The sequence below is a fragment of the Etheostoma cragini genome, chromosome 7 (genome assembly GCF_013103735.1).
Source record: "Etheostoma cragini isolate CJK2018 chromosome 7, CSU_Ecrag_1.0, whole genome shotgun sequence".
NCBI lineage: Eukaryota > Metazoa > Chordata > Actinopteri > Perciformes > Percidae > Etheostoma > Etheostoma cragini.
Window position 1 is genome coordinate 18,348,196 of NC_048413.1, and position 27,801 is coordinate 18,375,996.

The window sequence follows — 27,801 nt, forward strand, 5'->3', positions numbered from 1 at the left end:
TTGTAGATCTTAATGAAAGCCTTTTTACAGTTAACCATATGCACTTCACCCATCCAAATGATGCACATTGCACACAGGATTTGGGTAATAGGAATGTAAGATGATTGCAGAAGTGATACTGATCTGTGTTTTTTTTAAAATTATTTTTAAAGAAATGGCAGAGCAGATTTGCAAAAACAAATCCAGTATGGTAGGGTTTAAATTTTTATGATTTAAATTGAGGGAGCAAAAGCAGAATCGGCTCCAAATATCAGCTCAAGAATATCAGCAGCCTGTGTTGGTTATCAGCTAAGGGTGATGGAAAAAAAAATCGGCATGTGCACTAAAAAAAATCCATATCGGTCGATCCCTATCATATAGCGGTACTGTCTGTTGCATTCCATAATAGCACCCATCCTCCTCAGTTGTACTAGCAAATGTTACCACGCTAACATGCTAACATGGTCCCCATAGTAAACATTACACCTGCTATTCATCAGCATCTTAGCTTTGTCATTGGCACCTTCTTAGCATGCTGGCGTTAGCATTTAGCTCAAAGCACTGCTGTGCCAACGTACAGCCTCACAGAGCAGCGAATATGGCTGTAGACTCTTAATCTTGTTTGTATATACTGTATATGTGAACAATCTTCCACCTTATGTCCTTGTTCTTTTTACAGAACAAAATGCCTTTGGATTCTCCCTTATGCGTGTCAGTACACTGTACATCCTCAAAGAACTCTACCATTCATCATCCTACAAAATGAGCAAAGCAGTACCATTAAAAAACTGCTGTATGTCTGGTTTAATTGTACTGTTGTCACAGTCTTACAGTTTTTTTTTCTGTTTGGTAAAGAGAATGATCCAAGTTCTCTTTGTGCCTCAATATTGGATGGACGACCTTTTTCAACCAGTTGTTGAATTCATCTGAATTCATTGTTGCCTTTCAGATCTTATTGTTGGAGACCAAATGAATTATGTGATGTATGATCTTGGGTTTTAAAAGATTATAGACCCTTATTTGCTCCTATGATACACTAGCTTTAAAGCTGATATACAGTGTATAGAGCTTCATTCATCAAATCATCTGTCCCCAGACACCCTCTGTCTCCCTCTTTTTCTGAAAAGGTGTCAGCTGGCACTAACATAATTAGAATCTACACACAGATTGACTTTCGACAGGCTTAGTCGGGCTTTCACTTTAAGTCTTTAAATCTGCACAAAAGGACTAATCTGTCATACACTTGTATAAACCATGAGGTGATGATGCTTGGGAGCAAAGTCGGTTTTATCTGTACATCTCCCATAAATTTCACTTATAAATTCAAAGCGGGGGCACTTATCATGCCCGATGAGATGTGCTTATGTTATTGACAGAGTTGGTTGGGATATAATTAGCGGGCACAGAATTGTGTCAGTGTAGATCAGTGATTTAAGTGTTGTTATGCACGCTGTCATACAGTGCAACTGTTGAAGTTGTCTTTTTAAAGAGATTTTTAAATTGGCTTCCTTTCATTTGATTTGAGCTAATTGCAGTTATTCCATGACTTTGGGGGAAATAGGAAAACAGGAAAAGCTATCATTCTCAAATTTGTACGTAAACCTGTCTGACACAAACTTGCACACAGGCCGGACGAGAACAGCCTGTTATTGTTTAGAGAGTGAGGACATAGCAGTAATAAGAGATGGGTGGACAGAAGGTACAAGGGACGATCAATTGAAACAGAGGAAAGAGAAGAGATATGAGGAGAACTGAAGATGGAAGTCAGATGGGGAGACAAAAAAGGTGGTGACTTTCCTTAAAGTACAGCATGAAGGCAGCACAATAGCTCCACTGACAGGGTATTCATTTTTTTCAGTATGAAGATGACGAGCGGATGAAAAGGAACTATGCCTGCTCTAAATCACGTATTGAACTGGTATCAAAGCCTTTCAACTCTCAAACTTGAAGCCAATGCAACAACACAACACGTAGCAAGCCAGCTAATAACATTTACTAGTTTAACACCAGGAAGGCCAGCTCGGGAAGCCTTAGTGCCAACTACATTAGCAACGCAACTAGGAAGGTGTCTGTCCATCAGCCTCAAGGACGTCTTTGTCCCTCATGCCATCAGACTCTACAACTCCTCACTTGGGGGGAGGTGGAAATAGGGCAGAGAGGACATGCAGTACATATACATACATACATACATACACACACAAAAACACACACACACACACACACACACACACACACCTGGACTTACATTAATACCTGGTCACTTTGACACTGGACTCAACACTGACATTTTTTATAATAATTGATGGTCTTTTTTATGTCTTTTTATTGACAAATGTTCTTAATGTTATTATTAATTTTACTGTTATTTTGTTGTCCTTATACTGTCTTTTTTATTTATTAATTTATCTATTTTTTTTCTTGCTTAAACTGCTGCATTTTCAATTTCCTCGGGGGAGTCATCCCAAAAGGATTAATAAAGAGAAGTCTAATTCTAAGTCTATCAGGGAACTCTGTCAGTCACAGAGAGTCGAGGCGGAGCAGTCGGAGGACATCATGGGGAAAACCAGAAAACATTTTCTCCATAAAACATGATGCAGTTTCACCAAAATCAGTTGTAGTGATTTAATTCGTTACAGCACTTCTCCCAGGTCGAACCAGCTCCCCAAAGTTACATAGTGTGAGGTTTGGGGCGCCAGTGGGAATGCCAGAGGCACCATTCAAGTCACTATTACAAGTCAGTGTTGCATAAAAATGGTGATTGTAAAGTATAATAGTTCAATAATATTGCTTTAAATTTGTGTCAAATGACTTTATAGATAATACAGAGGAATGTACCTACATCAAACTAATCAATCAAGCAGTTCTAGATGAAATTAAGCAGTGTGTCACGCAGAAATTGAAACACAATAAAGCAATTGAAGCGAGAAGAAGAGAGATATTAAAAGCTTACCTCATCTTCATACCTTTGTTTCTCCCCAACAACGCAAGACATAAAAAAGTTACAACAAAACCTAACCTTATGTAGATGCTATAAATAGACAACATGTCCATGGAAATTAATCTGAACTCCATCAGTGTCTGCTTCTGCTCTACTGAAGCAATGAGAACATGCAAGGAAAGTCAGAGGGAGGGCAAATGTCAACTTCTCCACTGGCAAGGTTAACTGACAGAAACAACGGACAAGGAAACCTTCACTGCCATAAAATGCTGATTTGTTGGATGAGTATCCTTGAAGTGAAGGATAGCCCGGAGTGACAGAGAGCGACTCACACAGGAGATCTAAAGCTAGAGAGGTAGAGGGGCAGCCATCTACACGGTGAAAGAGAAAAAGAGATCTAAAGAGAGAGAGAAGGAAAGTGACACACTAACTGAGAGGACAACAGACCTAAAAAAGAGAGTTTTCGCCCCGGGGTCTGCAAACCTGCTGCAGAGGGATAAATGATGCCAGGTCAGACCCTTAGCTTGTTTACAAAGAGACACGCAGTTGTTTTCACTATTTACACTCTACAAGTACCCTACCCAAAATGCAACCAGGGAGACAGACCTTTTGGAGGGGTTGTTTTGTTTCAATTAAAGTGCATTTCAGAATTAAAAATGCTCATAAAAACAGTATGGGAATGAGGAGTAGAGGTCAGGGGGTCTCCTGTGGCTCTGCGTTAGGTACTGTGGACTTACCCACTGGACATACTTAGAGCCACCAACTAGGACATAAGTGCAGCGGGTGTAGAAACAGACTTTCGGTACTAAATGTGGATCACAGAGCTGGAGAGTGTCGAGAAGGTGATTTGCTTGTTGTGTAATCTTGGCCAAACATGTGTCACTGTGTGGTTGTAGTGAGGGTGAACTCTTTTGTCTCTTAGTAAAAACATGGACTGCTTCAGCACACTCTTCTCAAGACAAGAGGCTTTTTTACTTCATAAAAAAACACACACTCTCCACCACGAAGTCTGTGTAAATGACACTGACCCTAGTAGCTATGCTGCAGTGTAGTATCCCTTACAAGAAGCTGTTTTTAACTGAGAGGGACCCTCTTAATTTAGCTAAGACGCTACTGTAGGTGACCCGCGACCAGGGTGCAGGATTGGCAGCTCCACTCTGCTATTTTAAATATAGGACACTATCAAGTCCCCTCAGTCCCTTATGTTATATCTCTCACTCTGAAGACAGACTCTGTTGTAAATGCATGTTATATTAGTTCAAAAAGGAATTAGGGATTTATGTGTTGTAAATTCCTAAGAGGAATATATCTATTTTGTGCATATTTAATTTCCAACTGATAAATAAGTTTTTTATTTGGTTTTATTTCTTATTTCACAGATTACTAGGCACTTTCCAGCACGACTACAAATTTGTATTGCAAGCCTTTGTTTAATACCTGAAATGTTCTAGCTAAGATTGTAGTAAATGTGAAGTTTTATACCAATTAGTCAAAAGGCAAGGCCTTTTGTCACAACTCTTTATTTCCCATCTATGTCTAACAATCATGAACTCCATCATATGATAAGTGATTAGTAGGATGGTCAATGAGTCTGTTCATTATTTAGGGATTAATTGATTAATTAGGTAGTCCATAAAATGTCGGAAAATAGTGACAAATACGATTACTGTGTTTCAGTACCATTCAACTCATCCTTGACTGGTATTACAGTGTTAGCTCATGCTAGCTTACATTCAACAAGTTGCAGAAGATGCAGAGTGAAACAGAGAAGGTCCGAAGCCACAAGTGTTTATTGGCGACACAGCCATGCATAACTAAGTCAGTTACATGTCAGCCTTGACAGAAATCAGACACGTAATTGGCAGGACAAGGTGGAAGCTTGACAAGGAAAGTTGTAGAATAGCATGGGGCAAACATAGCAATAGAGCTACTTGGCAGGGTCAGTAACCTGGCAGAGATTGGTGCTCTTTGAGCCTTAACACTATGTCTATGTCCTGCTGTTGTCGGCAGTGTTTACTCAAAACAGCACTTCTTGCTGGTGGCAGGAAGACAGAAATGTCAACACCCAGTTACTGCAGCAGTTAAAAACTCTCCAGTTCTTTGCCTAGCAACACATTGCAGTGACAGCTTACATCACCACGCATGATGGCAGTGTCCTCGGCTACAAGCCTCTCAGCTGCTATCAGTAAACGTTAAATGGCAAAGCGTGGAATATGAAAAACTGACTGGAAAATGCTAAAAAAAAAAAAAGGCCTCCAGACGAAATAAGGCCCAATTTGGGATTTTTTTAAAAACTTTTTTAACCTGACATGAATTCTTGTAAGTAAATGGGGCTTTTATCTGCAGTTACATTGTGTCTGCTAGAAAAATCATCTTTTGGTGGGTGTGATGGCTACACTATACATCACTCTACTTGCATAAGTGCAGTGAACACTTCTGATGTTCAAGCCAACCAGACAGTTTTGCATGGGGTCTGCGTATGCTGGTATGTGATGTAATTTCTTCACTTTCAAGCAGCGGTCATGAATTTCACGGTCTTTGTCTTTTGTAAATGACATCTCTCATTGTCAATGACTTTTCCATTGGTAACGTATGTCTTGAGGGACGTGTATTTATTATAGGAATGGAGCTTTGTGTCATTTATTACATGGCAACAGGGAGCCCAATCATCCCATATAAGGCTTTACACGAAGATAAAAATATTCATTTAGCGATGAATATGTGTTGTACTCATTTATCAAATTTTTCACAGTGATATTTACCTTGTGTTCTGGGTTTAAATTACTAAACGAAGTGCCTTCCTTTTTGCTTTACTTTTTCCTGACTCCCAGATGATGAATTGATGACAATTTTACTGTATTAGGTATGGCAATTCATGTCTCACAAAGATTTGCAGGCACACAGAGACCTGATGAATGAATGCCATCAAGCACACAATGTGCACTCTGTTCAGTAATACATGGTCACATCTCAGTGTGGAGATTTCAAATCAAATCTGCTATGGAATCTCAGCGGCTGGTGCTTTACAGTATGGGTACAGTAACCTGTATGGCATGTCATCATTTTTGTCAGTTTTTTGTTGAGAAGGTTCTGCCCATGGTACATGTTTTTAAAATGTATTTTTTGAAATATTTAAGTAGATGTTTAATGTGTTTGACTAAACTCTTAACATGTAAAAAAAGAGAAAAGAACTTCAGCGACTAATTATAAGGCTTTAATTAGAATTTGCTTTGATTAATGAATTTGGACAACATGTTATAAAACACTAACATTAATGTCAGCACAACATGATTCCACTGAATGCTGATAAGCTATAACATTAAATCATTCTCCAGCCCTACTACTTATCACAACTCTGTTCATTTTTGTGGATCTGTGGCAACACACAGAAAGGTCTTTTAGCTCATCACACAGCTCCCAACTGCTGTGACAATGAATGTCAAGTGTTTTCACTGTCAACAAACCCTTTTTCAATTATTCAGACTTTTAGCCTACATTTGCCTTTTAAACTGGTTATGACGATACCACCTCTAAATGTTTTGTGAACCAGAGATGTAGATAAGAAGCAGTCTTAAAGTCTTAGAGTCTTACAACCATTGTCAGCTTCTACAAAGATAAGTCTGGACAGTTGCATGCATAATAGGCTTATGTATAAATGTATATATTTTTCCTCTGGATGCCATTACACTGTCAACACTAGAACAAAGATGTAAGCATAGTGTTGTTTTAGGGTTAAATGGGGACGGTGGATGTTCCAGAGTTTAGGGTTAAAGCTCGGTCTTGATGTACATTCATCTTGCTATAAGGAAAAGTTTTACAGCCACTGAGTTTTCCACTCCATTCTCTCATGGCACATTGACTGATGTGACCGCTCCAGTGCCAACCCCCAACCAATATGTCTCTTAGGAGCTTGTTAGCCACGGACCTGCAGTGACCCAGACGCCCTCGCCTGTTAAAAAGTTACTGATTTTCTTTTTTTATTTCCTCACTGCCTTTTCTAGATGGGCGAACTCAGCTTGAGGTGACAACCTGTTGACCTCTTGGTTGCTTTTGCAAATACACATATAAATATGGCAATGTAAAGGTGCTCTAAGCAATGTCATGTTGTTGTGGTGTTTTAAGCAATTGTTGTCACATGCAGCATAGATCTCCTCACTTCCCGCAAGATGCCTGTCCGACCACACTGTAAAAAAACGCGGTCTCTGTAGACAGCTCAGGGTCAACAAAAAAAAACTGTGCCCACCTGCACGACGAACCTTACGCTAACAGTATTCCAGCGTTCAAGCGTTCCAGCCAGTAACCATCAGGAAGGATTTGGGGGTGTGGGCGTAGTACAGCCCTCTTTTTTTACAGTAACTGCTGACTCATGAATGGGTCTTAAGCGAGTTGAATGCACATCAGCAGGTCCGAGTTATAAACCGTATAGTGTGTTATAAACTATAATGATTTGGTCCTGGAACACATACTTTGCTGCATCCAGGCAACGTATGAATCCCTCTTCCTGTCGTTAAAAAAATAACGATTCCGCTAATGGTAAAAAAATGCAGAATATTGTAGACTACTGTGTGAGCACACTATGTGCCTTGATCCATCAAGCACGAGAACACTTCTGAAGCTCGGATGCTGATTGCTGCTGACTGTTGCCCGTCTCAGCCCGTTGCACCAAGCTAATCCCCCCCCCCCCCCCCCCCCCCCCCCCCCCCCCCCCCCCCCCCCCCCCCCACCCGCTGCTGTGTCTGTGAGAAAGGGAGTCAGAAGATATAAGAAGAATGAGCCATTCATAATATTCATCTCCTCAAAAATAAAAGTAAAAAATAAAAGTTAAAGAAATGAAGTTTGAAAAAAAGTTTGTCGTACATTAGCCGCTTTATTTCGTAGGTCTCTACTCAGCTGTTTTTTTAACCCAGTGAAGTTGGTAAGCTCTTGTTTTTTCCAAGCCTCATCCTACATCCCACCCACATCTACGAGAATCTGGGACTTGTTCTGTGCCTCCTCAGCTATCTGCTGTTGACTGATGAAACACTGTTGATGGAGCAGCTAGGCAGGGTTAAGTGGCTTGTTGAACACAACCTCAGCTGTAGCTGTTGATGGAGGAGGAACTTTTCACTTTCCTCACCCACATTTCCAAAACCGGTTTGGGATCTGGACCTCTCAAACCGCTCTCGTCTTAGCTGCCATCATGTGGGCAGTTTTTCCATATTTCTTGCTGCATTAAATCTCAAAGCTGAGCAAGTTCAAAGCGACATGTTGCTGTATGTTATGTTTGTGTATATTCACATGATTTAAATGCTGTAATTGCAAGGGTGCAGTGTGTAGGAGTGTGTTTGTGCATTTCTCAACACAACCTGGGCTCCTCTTATGCACCCGTTACCTGTCACAAATACTCATCAGGACTTTTTTAATAATGTGAAATGGAAGATATAGAATTTGTGTTCAAAAGTTCTTCTGCTGCTTATATTTTCACACCAATAAATGGTGTAAGAAAACAAAGCAAACATTGTGAACATCAGCTAGTATTGCTTTGATTATACAAAATGTAATAAAATAACATTAATTAACAGGCACCATGTTTAATACATGCAAAATCGATCTATCTGGTCACCTTAAGCATGTAGTTTGTTATGATTTATTGTCTGGTTTTCCTTTAACATAGTCTCATATTGCCAAACCTATAGTCTGGCTACATCACTTATATACTGTATTATGGGATAGGGGGGTTTGTATTTCTCTAAACCAGTCTTGGGCAGCACAAAGCCCCAGATGCAGTGATGATGCCCTTGCAAAATAGATAGCTGGAGGGATGTGAGAGAGGGGGTGACAGCACTGTGCACCATGTGAGCAAGACCACCTTTGACAAACCAAAACAATACGGGTGTCACGATTCTCTAAATCCTCGATAATATTACATTTTCGATTCTAAGATCACGGTTTGGTTCAATACTCGATTTTTACATTTATTTATTTTAAAGCACAGGTTGCTATGTCATTTTTAGACTAGACTTTTATGCAATATATCTGAACTTTTTTTGCAATGTACCACGCTACATTTTCAAATTTAAAAAATGTATTAAGAACACAATGTAACAATAACTTATATCATCAGTCAATTGGAAAAATAAACTGTATTCAAAATGTTAAGCATGGCTAGTGGGAGATGGAAACTAGAATAGTTTGTTCCGCTGTCCATACCTCATGTCCTCCAGATGAGGTAATACCATGATCTTCATTTTGGTCTAAATGATGCAGGATTTTTTCCCAGTTGATGACGGAAGTGCTAAGTTGTGAAAAAAATGTTTTCAATGTTTTACATGCCTCAGTAATTTGTTCTGCAGTCTAAGGCATTAAATAGGTAGCAACACTGGGCGCCATCATGCTCTGTGAGCTTCGTGGAACTTCTGTAACCTGTTTGATCTGTTGTATCTTTGAGGAGTCTATGGAAGCAAATAAGAGAGTTCTTCCCACCTTCTGAGACAAATGTGATGTGCATCTTGACACGGAGTCCATCTGTGTCTCTAAGATAACTTTTGAAGCAGCCGGAAATTCCGAATGATTTGATTCAGACTGCGTCATTGCTCTGCAAAGTGAAGCGTGACTTTACAATGTTGGAATTTGTTTTGTGTAACTCACAAATCAAGTCAAATGAATCATTTTAACCAGACCATTGTTGTAATCATGCCTTGCTGCTCTGTTTAAACAGTATGCATTTAAAATGGTTTTGATAATGGCTTTATTCCATGCATAGCTATTTTTCAGTAGAGCAGACAACACATGGGAAACAACAGGCACATGCAAGCATAATCCACTCATTATGCCCATCACTCTTCACTACAATACCACATGCAGTATAAATCATCACTGTTGTACAGCGTGGTTCTCTGGTGAACACAATAGTATAAATATTTTAAAACCACTCTAACAGTACACAGTCATCAAAGTAAAGTAAAACCATGAGTGATGCACATACAGTAGCAAAACATACACACGTCTTACTTTACATACTCCCCCCCTCACCCTGACTTTGCTCCTTTTTTTCTCCTTTTTTCTCCGTTTTATAATTGGTAACATCTGTAGCTGCTTCCGGGCAATGCTGTGGCAAATCTATTACACCACACCAGAAACATCAGCACAGACACATACACACACACAATAACAGTCCCCGAACGGACAGACTCACTGTGTTGACTTCAGCAGCCTTAATGTAGGAGAAAAATCCAATTCACGAGTAGGCTTGCACGATTCGGGGAAAGATTTGAATCATGATTTTTTTTTTTTGTTGCTTAGAATTGATATCACAATTCTCTGTAATGATTTTTTTCTCACAAAGTGTAATGTTTAATGCACACACAAACCATGACAAGACAAAACAAATTGGCAGTACCAAACATAGATTTCTTTTGGCATCTATAGCACATTGCTCATCACCACAAGCCTGTAAACACAGATGCTTCAATGAAAAGAAGGGAGAGCAGTGCAGCGCTTGGAGAGCTTTAAAACCTTTTACACAGTCTATGTTTAAAACTTCAGAAGAAAGTAGTAGTGTTTGTGATGCAGTCAGCTTGTAAAATTAACTGAGAATCAGTCGGTTAAAAAGAAGAATCGTGAACAGGATGAATCAAGACCGCGATTTTATAACAATTAATTGTGCTGGCCTATTCACAAGTGCATACCGCTGTTCTGTGTATTGACAAAATACATTACTCACACCAAGAATGAACACGCTGAAATCCCTCTTGATAATTTCTCTTTCTGAGCCAAGTATGTTTTCTGTTGGACCTGTTTGATGCTTAATTTTTTATTGTATTTTTATTAAACGTTTGGATGTTGCAGAGCCATGAGAAGAGCAGCACTGATTGAAAAACAAAAACACTACTCTCTGATTTGTGACCTAACCTAACCAGTGTATGACGTTAATAATAAGCACAAATATCATTATGCACTGCTTAAACAATATGAAACAAATAATACTATGTAATAAAGCAAAATCATTAGAACAGTAATAACCTTTCACTTAAACCAACAATCAGCATTTAATGATTTGGATGAACAGTCCAAATGGGAATACATGTTGAACCATCATTCAAACAAATGCAGTGTTTAGCCCAACACTCTGTTGGACCATACCAATATAATGTTGAACTGCATGCTTTGCCTGGATGAGCCCAGACCTCCCACTTTGGGAGAAATTACACAGCAGGCATTTTAATGTCTTCAGTATGGTATCCAGTCCTCCTGCCAAAAACATTGCCAGCCTAGTTTTGCTGGGAGTTCCCCAGTTTTCACTGCCCTCTCCTGGTGTCCTTCACCCACAGTCAAAAGATAACCTCAGTGCTCTGAGCAGACACGGCCAAAGTCAACATCACCATGATGTTTTTTGTAAGTTCATTCTTATACCTTCAGTCATTTAGATCAGAATGCATCCCAGCATAATGCTAACTAAGGTTAGGTATGGGCAACAGGTTTTGAAATTGAACTGTTTTTAATTTAAGTGTCTGTGTAACTGTGAATTTGTTGCCGTTTGATGCCACTTACCAATTCCTGCAAACTAATTCCAGACCTACTTTGTTGCTATTTACGTTTCCTCTTATGTAACAGTGTGTTGTCTGCAAATGCTGCAGTCAATTGAGAGATTGGGGCCACTAATGGACACGTTGGTGCATGCTGGAAAAGCACAGGCAGAAACACAGATGTGGTTGTCAGTAGCAACAGTGTCGAGCCGTAGAAAATTCTCAGATGGCCACAAACTCTACATTGGTTCACATTTTCCACAAAGTGCCCCCCTCTGCAGATAAGTATGAACATCACAAGAGAATCCATCATTTTGCCAGCTTTTCTGTTCTTGTCTTGTTCACATATTGTGTTGGTGTTGTTGTTATTGTACCTGGATGGTAGTTAACTGTCAAACCTCAATATTGGCTTTTGATGCTTGGCCTCAGTTCCTAAAAATTGCCTGAGACATAGGGGATGTGAAATGTTGGAGATAAACAGACTGAAACGCTATTTGTTTGTTAGAGAAGGCGAAAAAAGATGGACATTCACTTTTTCTTCTATTAAAAGGAAAAGTGAATGTCCTCCTGTAAGCCACTGTGGTTCAGTCTGCTCCAATATTCCCCATTATGGTATGTCACATTTTTAAAAGACAAAAGCAGAAAGCAAATGAGAGGAAGACAGAAAAGTGTGCAAACAGACATATAGACAAGTCAAGATTAAATGTGAGAAAAATGGATGAGAGAGGAGGATGGCGAGAGGATGCAGAAACCGACAAGGAGACAGGGAATGAGCTGAGCAGGGGACGTGTGAGCAAAGAGCCTTCGGTGAGCAGGAGGAGAGTAAGAGAAATGATCCACTGTCAACGGATGAAAGAGAAAGTGAGGAAACAGAGATGAGTATTTGTCAGGTGTTAGTGAATTTCAGAGCAAATGGAGACAGTGGAACGGTGAAGAGCCTCAGCTGATAGGAGAGTTGTTACTGCCTGGGATGAGTTTGACAGAAGTGGGTGCTTTCTGTCATAATGTGAAGCGTGTGCGTGCGTTTGCGCGTGCATGTTTTTCCAGGTGTTTAGTTGAGAGCTATTGAGTAGCAGAATAAGTATTTTTGCTGTAAGAGTATTTAACTTAAAAACATATTTCCTTATCTAAGCTCACACATGTGTATATGCCATACATTTAATAATCTTCTCATTTCATATTAATTCCAATCAGCTGTACAGTGACACATATTCAATTTTGAGTTGAGGTAATGTCAATGAAACGCAACATATTTAGATGTGAGAGCTTCTTTTGTATTTGTCTCTTCCTTTGTGATCTTTCCTTTCTTTAATTTGTATCACTCCATTTCAGCAACTGAGCCCTATCCACCATTCCTACCCACTCTGTAATTATATTCTGTATTTATTGGCGAGATGGAAATTTCATCAGATTGTCTTTATTTCCTGCCATTTCTCTCTTAACCTTCCCCACCCTGTGTCTCATTTTCTCCTTCTTCCCTGCTCTTCCCCATCTCTCACGCTCTCACTTGACATATTTGTGTTCATTTAATCTTTTTCTCTTGCCCTCTTCTTTCTGTCTGTCCCCTTCCATTTGCTGGCACATTAAGTCTCAGAGCAGATGCCCCACTCTATCATATTGAAGTAGAGAGACTGACATGGGATCAGATGTTATGACATGGTGGTATTCATTGTGGGCTGATTTAAGGAAGAATTCCCATATAAAGATATTTTATCTTAAATTAGATGTCCACATCTTTGCTTGAGTGTTGACGCAGCAGCGGTTTAACAAATAGGTCCTCCTCATTCAGTTGTTTGGACTCAGTATTAGATGAGGGCGGATGTATCTTTTACTGATCATAGATTTATTATTATTTATTGGATCATAATTGCTACCCATCATCAGAACCGTGGTGTGTTCATCAGTTGTAGCGCATGCATATACAGTAAAGTTGAAATTGAATTTTGTGAACTGAATTTGAATTGTGAGAACTGAATATGAAGATATATAGAGAGTTGAATTTTTATTGATGATAATATTTTATTGGATTTCAGTTCCAAACAAATGCATTAAATTTCAAGCTATACTGATTAGATTCAGTTTTTCAATGCAATGATTCAAATTAAATACAATTTCAAATTATGTGATTCAAATTCAGTTTTTCAGTGCAATTATTCAAGTTTAGCAATTCAAATATAAATAATTCATATTCAGTTTCTGTTAGCACATGATTCAGCCCATAGTAGACTTCTTAATGCATCTGACACTGAATGTCTACATAAAAGCTGTATGGGATAACCTGTTTTAATGTAGTTAAGTGGCTTTTCAGATGAAATGTTATGAGATGCTTGCAGATTATCATATTATAAACCTTTACACTCAGCAGCACTAAAAAAATAAGCTGCAAACTGCACAAAACACCGCTGTGCTTTGCCAAGGGAATTTGAAAGAAAAGCAGCCTTGCAAGGTCCTTTAGAGAAAACTACACTTGAATAATTTTGCAATGTCTTTGAATCATAATTTCTTCTAAAAGCTGTTTGTGAAACACAGTTGCTATAGATGATATTTATTAAATTGATTCTGAACAAATTGAGGGGCGCTGACAAAGATTTATTTTCAATCTTACCTTCTAGTTTTTTTGCATATGGTATTTGTGTTTGGATAATTAATCAAATATCTTAATTTTCATTCTCAAGGCACATTGAAAATCAGTTTATTAAGTATCCACAGTTTCAGTTTTTTACTATCACAAGGCTGGTTGGCTTGATTAATATGCTACTAATTATAAGAATATTTTTGGAAATCTTAATCTAACCCAGTTAATAAGTGAACCTACCCGTGTTACACCAATCTGTCAGTCCCTGCTTGACTGGACACTAGTCTCTCATCCAAACTGATTTTGAAAATCGGGAATTATGTCTGATTGTTTCAGTGACCATGCAATTGTGTACTGTATATGGAAAATTACCTCCAAAACTAATTACTATTAGACAATACAAAAACTAAATTTAGATAACTTTACTAATGATATACTTATTAACTGGGATAGAATCTCTCATTGAAGATTTAAAAAATCAGAAACTATTCTGGTCTAAGATTAAAACAATAGCTAATGCATCTGACAAATCTGTACCTAAGCAAATTAAAGTTAATAAGGACATTTTACAAGAACCACTTTAAATGGCCTAAGCCTTTAATAAGCACTTCTCATCTGTCTCCTCTGTAGAACCTGAATCATCTATTTGTGGTTATTTACAACCTAATAATCCATTGTCTATTAGCAGCATATTTTCTTTTTGGACAATTACACCTGTTGAGGTACAGAATGCTATTAATGATCTCAAAGTGAGTAATGGTCCTGGGCTGGATGGTATCAAAGCCAGATTTGTAAAATGATCAGCTCATGAATTTATGTATCCTTTATGTGATATCTTTAATATGTCTCTGTCCACCTATGAACTACCCAGTTTCTGGAAATGTTCATGCATTACTCCTACATAAAGCAGGCAATGCACTAGATCCAAACAACTATAGACCAATTTCTATCATTTGCTCTGTCGCTAAAGTGTTCGAAAAAATAATTTATAATCAACTGTCATGCTATCTAAATGAAAACAATATTCCGTCATCTTCTCAGTCTGGCTTTTGTTCAAATCACTGTACAATTACTGCATTGCTAAAACTAACCAACAATATTCTCACTGCTACGAACACTTCTGAAATAACTGGTGCCATTTTCATTGATTAGGGCTTTTGACCTGGTCAATCATGACATTCTTCTGGATAAACTTCATGTTATTGGCCTTTTACGCACCCCATTATTCTGGTTTAACTCATATCGTTACAATAGAAAAAAATATGTTATTATGGGAAATAAATCTGAGATTCTAACTCAACACTATGGTGTACCTCAAGGATCAATGCGTGGTCCACTTCTTTTTTCTATTTTTATTAATGATCTTCCTTCCATAAGTGTTCTGTTCAGCTTTATGCTGATGATACTGTTATGTATATATATATATATATATACTTCTCATATAAATTTAGTGTAGATTGAAGCAGATCTACATTCAGATTTTAATAATTTACAGCGCTGGCTTTCAGCTAATAATGTACTCATAAATATAAAAAAACAAAAACACATAGTATCATTTTTGGCACTCAAAAGAACATCAAACTCAAATGCAAAACACATTCATGTTGTATTTTCTGTCTGGATAGCACTACATTGCAGAAAGTTGACCATATAAAATTCATGGACCTATACTTTGACTCTGAGCTTTCTTTTAAATACAATAATAATCATGTTGTACATAAATTGAATTATAGTCTTAGTCTCCGTTTCCATTTCAGAAACTGTTTCCCACTTAAGGTCAGAAAAAAAATTGCTCTTCAACTTATACTGCCAATAATGGATTCTGCTGATTCTGTGTATTGCATTGCTCATACTCATTCCTACTAACTGCACATGCTGACATTTAACAGTAAACCTTGGCTATATTCTGAATGATCATGTTAGGATCTGTTTCTGAATGAAAATGCAATCTTTTACTTATTATCTTGTAATTGTAAGCTCTGTGTGTTGTTTTGTAATTTTTTTTTTCTTTTTCTTTTGTGTCTGTTTTGTTCTGTTTTACTTATCTTTTTCGTATATGTGCACTGTTTGTTAGGTATCTTGTCCAGGACCCCCTTGAAAACGAGATCTCAAGGAGTTATCCTAATAAAAGAATTTCAAACTAAAATGAATATTCTAGATTCAAAGGAATAACCTTGGGAAATACACACCTATAGGTTAAATGGACACACATGAAGATGATCAATGAAGATCAATTTCTCATCTATCTCTCCGCCATGAAGTGAAAAACGTATGATCCAAAATGTTAAATTAGTCCTTTAAAGGTTCAATATGTAATACTGACAGCTAGTGTTTATAGTTAGTAGTTAGTAGTTAGTTATAGTTACTGCAGTACATGTTCAAAATACTGGAGAGTTATCTCCCTTGCCCCCTCCTCTTCAAAGTTGAAGTGCACGGAGGTTGCAAGGCTGAGACCGCAGCAACCACAACAATGTTTCTAGCTGCTTGTCTCACATAGCCAGGCCTTACTTCACAGCACAGCAGAGTGGCTAACGTTTGATGCTGGCTATATTGACAGTCGTAAAAGCCTGTGCTCACGCGAAGCTCTGTACCCAAATGACAGACACTCTTCCTCGGCTTAGAATTCCACAACCTTGCCAACCTTTTCCACCCAACTGAAATACACAAACTTTATTGGCTTAGAATTATGGCAACAATTGCTAAACACACAGCTAATTTACGGTCCTCTCTTCCCAATTTACAGCCCCCTCTGTTGGCTCAAAATAACTCACCATTGTCAGGTACGGCTGCTGAAAAGGCTACATGTTTTAAACAGCCGTGGCCTGCTGTCCTGGTTCTTCTGGTAACGTTAGCAGGGTTAGCATTGCGGCGTTACCCAGCTCAGTCTTTAAAATACATCTCCAATATTTACCCAGGATTTGTTACGTCTCTGGTCACGCAACTGTTAGAAACATGCCATGTTTTTTTTAAGGTCGGTTAGAATCTATTTCTGTTGATCCTGTTTGTTTGTTTGCTGCTTTCATGGATGTACTAATGTTACAACCGTAGCGAGCTGGGTTTAAGTTTTTACAGATATATCTGGCAACCCGGCCTGGCTGTTAAACTGGGCAGTTGATAACAACACACAGGGCAAAACACAGACAGACATTCCGTCACAGAACAGAAATTACAAATGGAGAAAATACTGGCATTACAATTGTTGTAAGAAAAGATAGTCTTTCAACTTAGCATTTTTGGATTTATTACAGTAAATATATTACACATTAGACCTTTAAGACAACTTAGAAGTGTGCTTTTCTCCTTATCATTTCAAATACTTGTCTTCAGATTTTCCAACAACAAACTGTACTGTAACTATGTTTGATCTATGAAATTAACAAAGTGCATTCTAATTCACCCCCAAGACAACTTTACAACATCTTAACGCACAACGGATCTTCACAAATGAAGACTGGTGGTTCAAATAACCGCAGCTGTCTATGCTTCTAACAGTTAAAGGTGGCACATGGCATTACTGTAGCCATATCTAATCTCTCATTATCTCTGTATGCATAATATAAACATCCTCACAGCTACAGCTACAGCCGGCTGGGGAAGAGTGTCAGTAAAGATAAGAACACACTGAAGGTGGAATTCATATGTTATTTAAAGCCTATCAAATGGGATATAAATGCAGCATGTTGGCAAAGGACAAGTTTCATCACCATTCAGTTTTCTGCTAGAAGCTGTCACATAGCTCTCCATCTCCTAAAGTGCTTTGATTCCAGGGATAAATGTGGTGTTGAAGTGGCCGTGCTCAGGCCATTTCAAAGCTGTAGTGCTTGCAGGCACCTGTCTCTGGTCTGCCATGGAGCACAGCAAATGGGCCATTTGTCACTCTACATACAGTGGGGATGTGTTCATTCCTATGATGGCCACTATGAAAATGCCATTCACATACTGACAAAAGCCCGCTTCTTCTTGGTTTAGTCTCTAAGACGGCAGCTCATTTTCTCCCGAGTCCTCCTTACACCAACTAATAATATCCCCAACATGTAGGTTTCTTTTGAATGGTCTGCCTAGTACATTCAGCAACCTTTCATTACAATATGAATTGACAACGAGTCGTCTTGAGATCGCCGATGGTTAGCGTGGGCAGCTAAACGTTAAGTGCTAGCTCCCCAAAATCCCACCTGTGGTCCATTAGTTCCAGTTATCTGCAGTGTATTTATAGGGCACCTTGAATTGGGGTCTTGAGGCATGTGCTGCAGGGCGGAAAGGCCTGTCCTAGCTACTGATGATTAATGCATGAATACGCAAGCTTTATCACAAGTCCGGCAGCCTCGAGACCAGAGAATGTCAGTGCAATTAAAAGCGGGTGGCAGTTGTAAGAAAAGAGAGGCAGTGCCTATCTGCAGATTGCAGACTGAGTCGGGGAACATGGGCGCCTTGTTGAAGGTTCCAGCAACAGTGCCTATTCATTCCTTAATCACCTCCACTACTCATTAGAGCCTTCTTTTGTTCCAGCCATCATCTTTTCCTGCACTGTGCCAACAGATAAAATATGGCCACATCAGAAGAGTAAAGAGCTTGGGAAACCCCATTAAACGGCAAAAGAGAAAGGATAGAAAATGAGGAGGGGAAAGGAGAGGTGAGTCAGTTAAGTAAAGTCAGCTAAGGAAGAAGAGAGGACTCGAGGGAGAGGGGTGGTGACAGGAATGAGAGAAACAGAAAGAGAGAACAGTCCAACCATGAAGACTAGTTATTCATCTTGATCTGTCTTTAGGACAGTTGGAACATTCAACCAGAGGAGTGTTAGAAAATGGCAAGTTATATATCATAATCATACAAAGTTCAGCTCATTATAGCTGGGAATGCTTGAATTACCTCTACAATATTCTCCAAAGTCTGTGAATGTACTCTGCGTGGATGTAGAGTACTGTGTTCTAGTGCAGTAACTGGATATAATTGGTTGTTTCATTCAATCATTCTACGTCTTAATAGAGCATGGGAGTCCTCTTCCTGCTATGTCAAGGTATCAAGGTCTCCATAAGATAAAGTCTGTTATTATTATGCTTGGTTAATTGAAAGTAAAGTTATCCTGAGTGGTTGGACTTGTCAGAACCTTTTCAGAGAGAAAAAGAGCATGTGTTTTTGATAACAACTGAGAACCATAACGGTAAACTGGTGTTGATATAATTGCTACAACACTGATCACTGCAGTGTTCATGGGCCAATTACAGACAAATACACTGATGTACAAATTGCTGTCAGTTCATTCTGTAGGGAAGGACGTATGGGCCTGTATAGATGAATGGTGCTACCTCCAACCTTGCTCAAATAGAAGCAAATTGGTGACAGCCAATAATAATACTGCATCGGTAAATAGAAATATTAAAAGAGACCTATTTTCAGTGGCACTCTCAGTAACAGCAACAACAATCAAACTGAAGCAGCGTGTTGAAGCCTTGTGTGCCTGAATGTTGCGGCTTTATATATATCGGCTTTGCAGATTACCTTTTGACCGACTACTAAATATTTGGATCCCCTCAAGCATGCGTCTGAGTTAAAAAAAAAAAACACAAAAAAAAAACACACAATGAAGTCTGTAGTTTGAACTCCATCTTCCTTTAGAGTCTGTAGGGTGAAGGAGGTTTAGCTTCCTCTAATTTGAGGGAATAGTTTATTTTGGGAGATTCATGTCTCACTGACAAGGATTTTGTGCTTCATCCCTGCTGAGAAGAGGAACTACAGGGGGCTCTTGTTGACAAAGGCTGAGTCCTCCATGTAAGTTGTACTGCAACATTGTAAAGGTTAGCATCAGACTCCCATAGGAACCTGCAGTCAGGTAGGCAGGGTCACTGAAGACACACTTCTGTTGTATAACAGTTTTCATGGTCAAAGAACAACAGTGACTATGTTTACATGCATGTAATATTCTGGTTTCTGCCCTTATTACGAAAAATATGATATTCCAACTAAGCGTTTTACATGGCTAATCAAAGTGACTATTCCACTCATTGTCCCGTTTACATGTAGCCGCGTGAAATACAATTTCTTCAAAGTTTACCAGCGGCAGCAGACTTGTTGGACTATGCCAACACAGCGTCCTTCTTTCAATTCTTCAATTAGCCTCTTGAAAAGGTTGGTATAGCAATGTGTACATATCCCAAAACGTGTTGCTACCGAATTTTATAATGTTTAAAAGTAGCTGTGTGTCACCTTCTTGTCAGATCTGTTTTGCAAACTGTTTGTGTACAGCAACCATAGCAACGCACAGGGCTGACCATAAGCTGTAAACAGGCAAGAGGTCGTAAACTGTGGAAAAAACCTGACTGAGATGCATATTACGAATGCGCTGTATACATGTCCACAGAATGCTTCTAAAAACCCGAACAATGATGGAATATTCCATGTCTTAATTAAAAAATGCTATATTCAGAAAAAGGCATTTTTCTGAACACAGCCCTTATGCAGCTCTATAAAGCTCAATAAAGTCCATCTCGACAATAATGATGATTTATCTCGACATAATGACAACACCACCCTAGACCTCAAGCTCTTCACTCAGACACATCTGTGCTCAATTACTGCAAATAATTCAAACAATAACAGGGCTCTCTGTAGGTGGGTGGTGGACTGATGGCAGAAATGACAGATAGGGATAAGGAGCGGGGTGGAAGAAGTGGATGACATGGAGTTTGCTGGGAAAGAAATGTAAATGTGTGCGAGAGAGCAAAGCAGAATCTTAAATCCTTTAATGTTTTTTTGCCATCTTCAGTTGACTTTCCTTTAAAAAGTGGCAAGCTTTTGCAAATTTTACTTTGGAATGAAAGCATCTGTGGCTAGGATGGGAGGATGGCAGAAGTGAACTGCAAATGGTGAATTGACAACGTCATTTTTGCAAAAACATATGTGAGTTGACCTGGAGCCTCGCCAGAAATCAAATCACACTTTGGTCATAAAAATGCTAATATTTATATGCAGCAGTCTCTCAAAGTAGCAACTGTGTTTGTGTGCCTGCATGTGTTTAAGATTGTCTGCGTTTGCTGCAGCGAGGTGTTCACGCTCTCCCCAGAGACAGTAGCTGTGTTGATGAATGGTGAGGTACTGCAGAGTTTGTACAGTGTAAGGAGTGAGGAGTAAAAGTTCATTATGTGTGTATTAAGAGGGATGTGTGGTGTGCTGCATTAATCATTTTGTTTCCTTGTGCATTGTTTGCATAGAGGTAAACCCACACTGATGAGGACTTTAATCTATCATGCATTATCATGCTGTTTGGGTGTACACAGTCTTTTCCTCTTGTTCTCCTATTGCTGTTGCTATCTGTATAGTCATTTTAAATGATTGTTAGAAACACATTTCACAGCTCCATTTGCCCTTCCACATGCTTCAACAAACATAATCCACACACATTAACTCAAATTAAGATAATAGTAATCTGTGAGGTCATGTCTTTTCTCTTTGTACTTACTTTAAATTATTTAGTATTTTCACATGTTCTTGATGCTTGAGTTTAAATCTCTTTTCCAAGAATACTAATTAATTCCACTTTCTATCTTTCTAAATCCCTCCACATGTTGTCTTTTAAATTAACCTAGTTTGTCATTTGTTTTTCTCCAAGATCCCTCTTCCCACCCAAGGCAGAGGCCGCCAGCCACAGACCTCTGCTACAAGACTGAAATCAGCAGTTTAATGGACTTCAACTCCCCGGATGCTTCTCTGGACAAAGGTAAGACCTAAACAGTTTTGCTGGACCAGAGCTGGTTGACTTAAAGTTTTTTCAGTGCCACTATGGGAGGATGTTGTGGAGGATGTCGTCACAAGGCATACATATGAATCCAAAAAAGTACCTGCAAATACACAATCCATGAGAGCGGGAGGATTTAATAGTAGCACCTCCGCATTATTCCTCTGCCTTCTCAGCATTTGCTGCTTGCACCTGTTGTTTGAACAATGAGCGCACATCACACATATTATATGTGTGATTATCGTAAGCTAACGAGGACTGCCTGTGATCCAGGTTGCGTCTGGCTGCTAATGAACCCAGCGAGTCTTGTGTTTAAAAAACATCACACACAGCTTTTCAGCTATCAGACAAAAGCTGCTTCTCAATTTAGTCTGTGTGCAAGTTGAACCAGGAACACAACAATTACCGACATCAGTTTGCTTATGTTTTGTGCAATTTATATTCTTTCAGTTTGGCCTCTTGTCACATGCTTGGATGCACCAGCAGGGCAGAAATTATACATCCTACTGCAGTATGTAGTCTACAATAACAACACAGTGAGTAAATAATAGTCCAGGCTGAAAATGTTCTGAGTATGTATTTAAATACGTACATTGTATTTGTATGAAGAATGTGACTCAACTCAAGAAAGAAGAAGAAAACTTAGTCGTGATAGCTGGTAGAGGCAATATTAGGATTGCATGTATAAGCAATTTGTATACATTTAACAGTTTAGACTTATTTATAGACATTTTTATTGTATTTAGTTAACCTTTATTTGTCCTAGTAAGTCAATTGAGAACAACTTCTCATCTGTCACATTCCCACAGTTACACATACCTGGAAGTTGCCCAGTACAACCACAGTCTGATCTGCTTGCCACTAAGCAGCTCCACTGGAGAAGTTGGAGTTAAGGGCCTTGCTGTCTCAGTAGTGGTAATTGGGGAGGGGACAAGGGCTGCTCTTTCCCCACCCAGATTTTATCCTGTTGGTCTGGTGATTGAACTGGGGACTTCCTGATCCCAAGCTCGCTTCTCTGACCTTTAGGCCACCACAGAAGTTAAAGCTACATCCTGTGGTTACTGACTTACCATTTACTAGCACTTAAAGTTGTATCAATCAACAACAGTTCAGTGCTGTTAAACTAGAGGTAAATTAAAGTTTTTTTGTTTTTTTGTCAATTTGAATTCAAATGTTATGGTTTTTGGTTGACTCTCCTACAATCACATTCTAATGTTCTGACGCAAATTCATAAGATAAATGTGGAAAGTTCAGTGAGCTGAGTCAGTAGTTGTCTGAATTCTTACAGTATTTTATGGCTTACAGCTACTGGAGACCTTTCCAACATTAATTCAACAGCTATTGGTTTTACATTTAATGAATTCAAACCTTCTCTAAACTGATGCTACAATATGGCTCTGTCAAAAGTAAATACTTTCAAGCTTCATAGTCATCTGTGTTTACAATTGTGCTGTTAGACATTTGTGTCACTATGAAGGATCCCCAATAAGGAGCCTATAAACTGTAAGGTCTTTATTCATTCACAGACTTTGATCTAACTGGGTGGTCAGACGTGTTTCCACATAGGCGTCATCAGCTCTCCAGACAAACACAGTTTCAGTCGTTTCTCTGTAGTCTGTTTCCATGTTCCAGCCTTTTCATAACCAGAGCTTCTTTCAGGAAGTTGGAGGATTAAAGTACCTAACGATGGCACTAGTACAAAAGCATCTCTTGGATTGTGGATCCTGTAAGGTTGCCAACTCCAGTATGGATCTCTAGTGTCACATAAGGAGCCCTCAGGGGCCCTTTCCTCATTAGAGTGTCCTGCTTAGGGGTCTCTTTGGCTGCCAGTTCTCTCTGCTGTCCTGTTAGCGTATGTCGATGTTGGAATGATACTAAGAGTGCTTACAAGATTGTTTGGGGGAAAAAAGAGAATTTGGTGCATTAGTTACATTCCACCACTGCAGATCAGTACCAGATAGATAAGTACTGAACCTAAGTACCATTCTGAGCGGCTTTTATTTTACTTGAGTGTATAAACTAAATTTCTGGAGCACAATATTACCTAGTTCCTAGAAATCCTAGAAACTCAGTTCAGGACAGTATGATATGACTCTGTAGTAATGGCAAAACAGTAATATTCCAATATACTGTAAATACAATACATACTGTGTGTATAATACATATAGATATATATCTAAATATATATACTCACCAAAATTGTCAGTAACATCAATCCTGGTGAAAATGTACGTATTTTAAGAGTTTCAGGAATTTTGGCAAAAAAATACCTTGCTAGCGCCCCCTACAAAGAAAAATTAAGACTAACAAAACATATGTAGGAGCATGTCGAGACGTAATAAAAAGCTCATTGGAGCCATACCTTAAACCTATCAGGAAGTCCGCCGTTTTCAAATGAACGTTTTAAATTATTGCGATTTTGGCCATTTCCCCATGTCGTACTTTAACAAACTCCTCTTAGAGATTACAGTGGAGCTTGAAAGTTTGGGCACCCCAGGTAAAAACCTGTATTGATGTGCATAAAGAAGCCAAGACAAGATGGGTAAATCTCCAAAATTCCTGAAATGACAGATTAGACATTTGTATAAAATGTCACAAAAAGTTAGATTTTTATTTGCATCATTTACACTTTCAAAGTAACAGAAATAAAAAAAATGGCATCTGCAAAAGTTTGGGCACCCTGCAGAGTTTATAGCATGCACCATCTTACATTGTCCAGTTGGCTCGAAACCTTTTACGATTCAGAAGACTCCAACCATGACGACATCTACAGGCCGATATGGGCTCTAGACTCTATGACTAGAGTCTTGTGTGAAGTATCAGTGAACTCAGCAGGGAGTTCCCTTTTCATTGGTGATGATTTGTATTGTCTGAGTGTAGTTAGTATTGTTAGACTAATGCACGGTCACAAAGAGCAGTGTCCGCTAGTAACCCCGACGTGCGCAGAGGAGTGAGGGCCCATCCAACGCTCCTTGTTTAAGTACATTTTTTTCATTCTCTTTGGTATTACTACTTTTACTTAAAGTAAAAGATTTCACTACTTCTTGCACTACTGCTGATCTGGAGTTGACATTTTTTGTGTCCAACTGATGAAATTTCAGAACATGCTGAAAGATTTTTTTTGTTGAGGCGTTTGGATGTCAGTAGAGCAGATCATAAATAATAATCACAATTTGTATGTTTATGTCTTTGCACACAAACACACTGTCCTTCAGAACAAACCAGCTGGTGCATTGCTGTCGATCTATGGTCGTTTCCTGGGTGCTGTAAAGGTGCAGACTCAGGCAAAACACTCACATCCCTGCAGTGGCCAAGGCCACGTATATCAACACAAGTTTCATCTAAAGGAACTGAGGGCCTGTGTTATCAGCAAATTCATTTTGGGACTGCAGTAAGATAGTCAGAAAGACAAGGAAGGAGAGGGGAAACAAATGTAAGCAGTGAGCACTGTATCATTATGGAGGCAGGTGCAGCTTCTGCACATTAACTGGCAATGCTATCACTAGATGGGTGAAGCTTGGCATGTGGGACGGTTAAAATAGGAAGGTCAGTGCAAAAAAGCCACACAGGGATTCCAGAAAAAAATAGGCTTAGAAGGGAAGGACAGGGGGATGGGAATGTGAAGAGCACCATGAAGAAGAGGTGAGAGATTGCCTAAGGACATAATGTTGCCTGTGAATGTACTCTGATTAACAAGAGAAAATCATACAGCAAAGGGGGGCGGAGAGACAGTGACAGAAATTCACAAAAGAATAATAACGAACAGGAGAATGTGATGGTGTATGTGTGGGTGTGGGTGCATGGGTGGAGTGGTCTCTGCTGAGCAGTTCCATTTTTCTCATGCGCTGACACTTTCCAAAACACCTGCCTCCACCAAAGCCCTCGTAGCCATTTGGAGGGTGGCACTTAAATTGCCACCAGCAACAATATCTAGGCTTCTCCACTGTAATTTACACACTTTAGAAATAGCTACTCAAAATGTTCAGACACAATGGCTGATGTCATACTATTTTTTTTTTAATGTGACTCATTATTTATCTATGCCAGATTGCAATAACTGTATATTGTTTGTATTATCATGTTCAAAATCTGATTTGGAGTATTGACATAATACATTCAGACTGCTCATCTCTCTAATAAATGTGTGTGTGTTTGTGTGTCTTTGAAAGAACCCATTCACCTTGGTTTCCTGTCTAGCCAATGAACTTAAGGTTTGGAATTTGGACAGTATTGGATAATATTAAACTGTGAGTTAAACTAAACAACTGCACAATAAAGGTTGAGTAAAAAAGGTTGAGAAAAAACGCTGCCATAACTCTGGCTCTGTCTACCTTTTACAATAAGGGTCCAGCTTAAATTCATTAAGAGTATTTTGCTCAGAGGAAACTCAATAAAAAGGCATTTTTGCCGAGATATCAAACAAAAGCCAGACACTTTATCGTATTAAGTTGCTGTGAGCTGTGAAATTCACCACTTCTAAGTAGACAGCAAAAGAAGAAAACTTTAACTGTGACATTTTGTAAGTATATTCTGAAACTGCAACATTCTCTGTCAGGTAAATGTACTAGTACAATGTTTTTATCTGAAGTAAGAGTACACAGTAAGTTAATAGTAGGTGATATGCTTTTAATCTAATGTATACTTTATTAGTATTACTAACCCAACTCCCTACTGATTAAGCTACTGCCACCCCCAACAACAACAACCCATACCACAGGCCAAGCAATCAACCCATTCAAAACAGCCATATGTTAAACGGGGACTGTACTAGTATGACCAAAGACAAGAAGAGGAGGAATAATATATTTTAGATCATAGTGGACATTACCATCATAAACATCTATTGGAAGATTCACACTGTGGACCCCCACACACGATCTAATGAAATCTCAGGAGATCTCAATTAAGCTGCAACAATCCTATGCAAAGGTGCCGGTGTGCCTCTGTCCTCTGGCCTTTTCATAAAAGACCTCTGAAAGGTTGAAATTGACAAAAGGAGCAGAGCAGCAGTCTGCTGATTCTTAGCCGTCACTTTCACAGACCATTGACAAGTGTAACTCAAAGGTCAAAAAGTGAACATTTCTAGGGGGACAGATTTAAGACTTAATTTTAGCAATCAACAAAGGAAAAATAACTTCCTCTCTTCCTACTCTGAGTCTTTTCCAAATGCTCCTACTATTTTCTTCTTTGCTCTTATTTCCTTAGAATCCATTTAGAGGCAGGTTGCACCACAGAGATAGTTACATAAATATATTTTCAAAATGTTACTATCAGTACATCTAAAATGTCCGGGTCTCAGACTGTCTGAAATTCTTGTTGTTAGCACGTCTCTCTCTCTCTCTCTCTCTCTCTCTCTCTCTCTCTCTCTCTCTCTCTCTCTCTCTCTCTCTCTCTCTCTCTCTCTCTCTCTCTAGTAAATGGACCAGAAACAGCAAATGTGCATGCAGTAACCTTTGTCTGTTAGCTCAGCAAGCCTTCAATCTGCTGGTGATAGTGTCACCAAGTCACACCAAATGTATTTTGAAGCACACAAGGGAGGTCAAAAAAGTAAACAAAAAGTACATATTTATGTGTACTTTGCAAAAATTTAAACCTGTTATTTTATGAACCCCTCACTGATCTGCATAATCCAACCTAACCCCAAGAACTTACTGTTGGACATCTGTGGTTAAGGAAGTAGGAGGGCTTCTTAAGACTTAGTTCCATGTCAAGTCTGTGTCATGAAGTTAAGATCTAGTCATAAATTAAAAGAAATAATTATTGTTGATTACAAGCTGAAATAAACTGCTTTTAATCAGTGCACCAAACATTTTTTACAGTTCACTTTTTCAAAATACAACACTCTGGATGAAACATTTCTCAATATTCTCTGTCAATAAATTGTTTTGTTGTTTAAGAGACCCTTCCAACATTTTCACTTACACCTTGTTAAGTTTTGGATATACACCCAGGCACCAAGGTGGCACTAGAGGTGTATTTTCTATTTCTAAATTCCACCTTGGAGTCTGACACGAGGCGAACAGCCAACTGGTACAACCAGTCACCGGTTGTAATACCTTCTGCCTGCCCTTCAAAT

General features: G+C 38.9%; 1 protein-coding gene across 2 annotated transcripts in view; it reads left to right on the forward strand.

Annotated features, from left to right (window-relative positions):
- LOC117947324 (kazrin-like) overlaps positions 1 to 27,801 on the forward strand; it is a 167,799-nt gene that overhangs the window by 96,271 nt on the left and 43,727 nt on the right. For both annotated transcript variants that reach the window (XM_034876143.1, XM_034876144.1), the window contains exon 4: positions 21,600 to 21,707. In XM_034876143.1, coding sequence (XP_034732034.1) covers positions 21,600 to 21,707 — 108 coding nt within the window. The remainder of the gene's footprint in view (positions 1 to 21,599; positions 21,708 to 27,801) is intronic.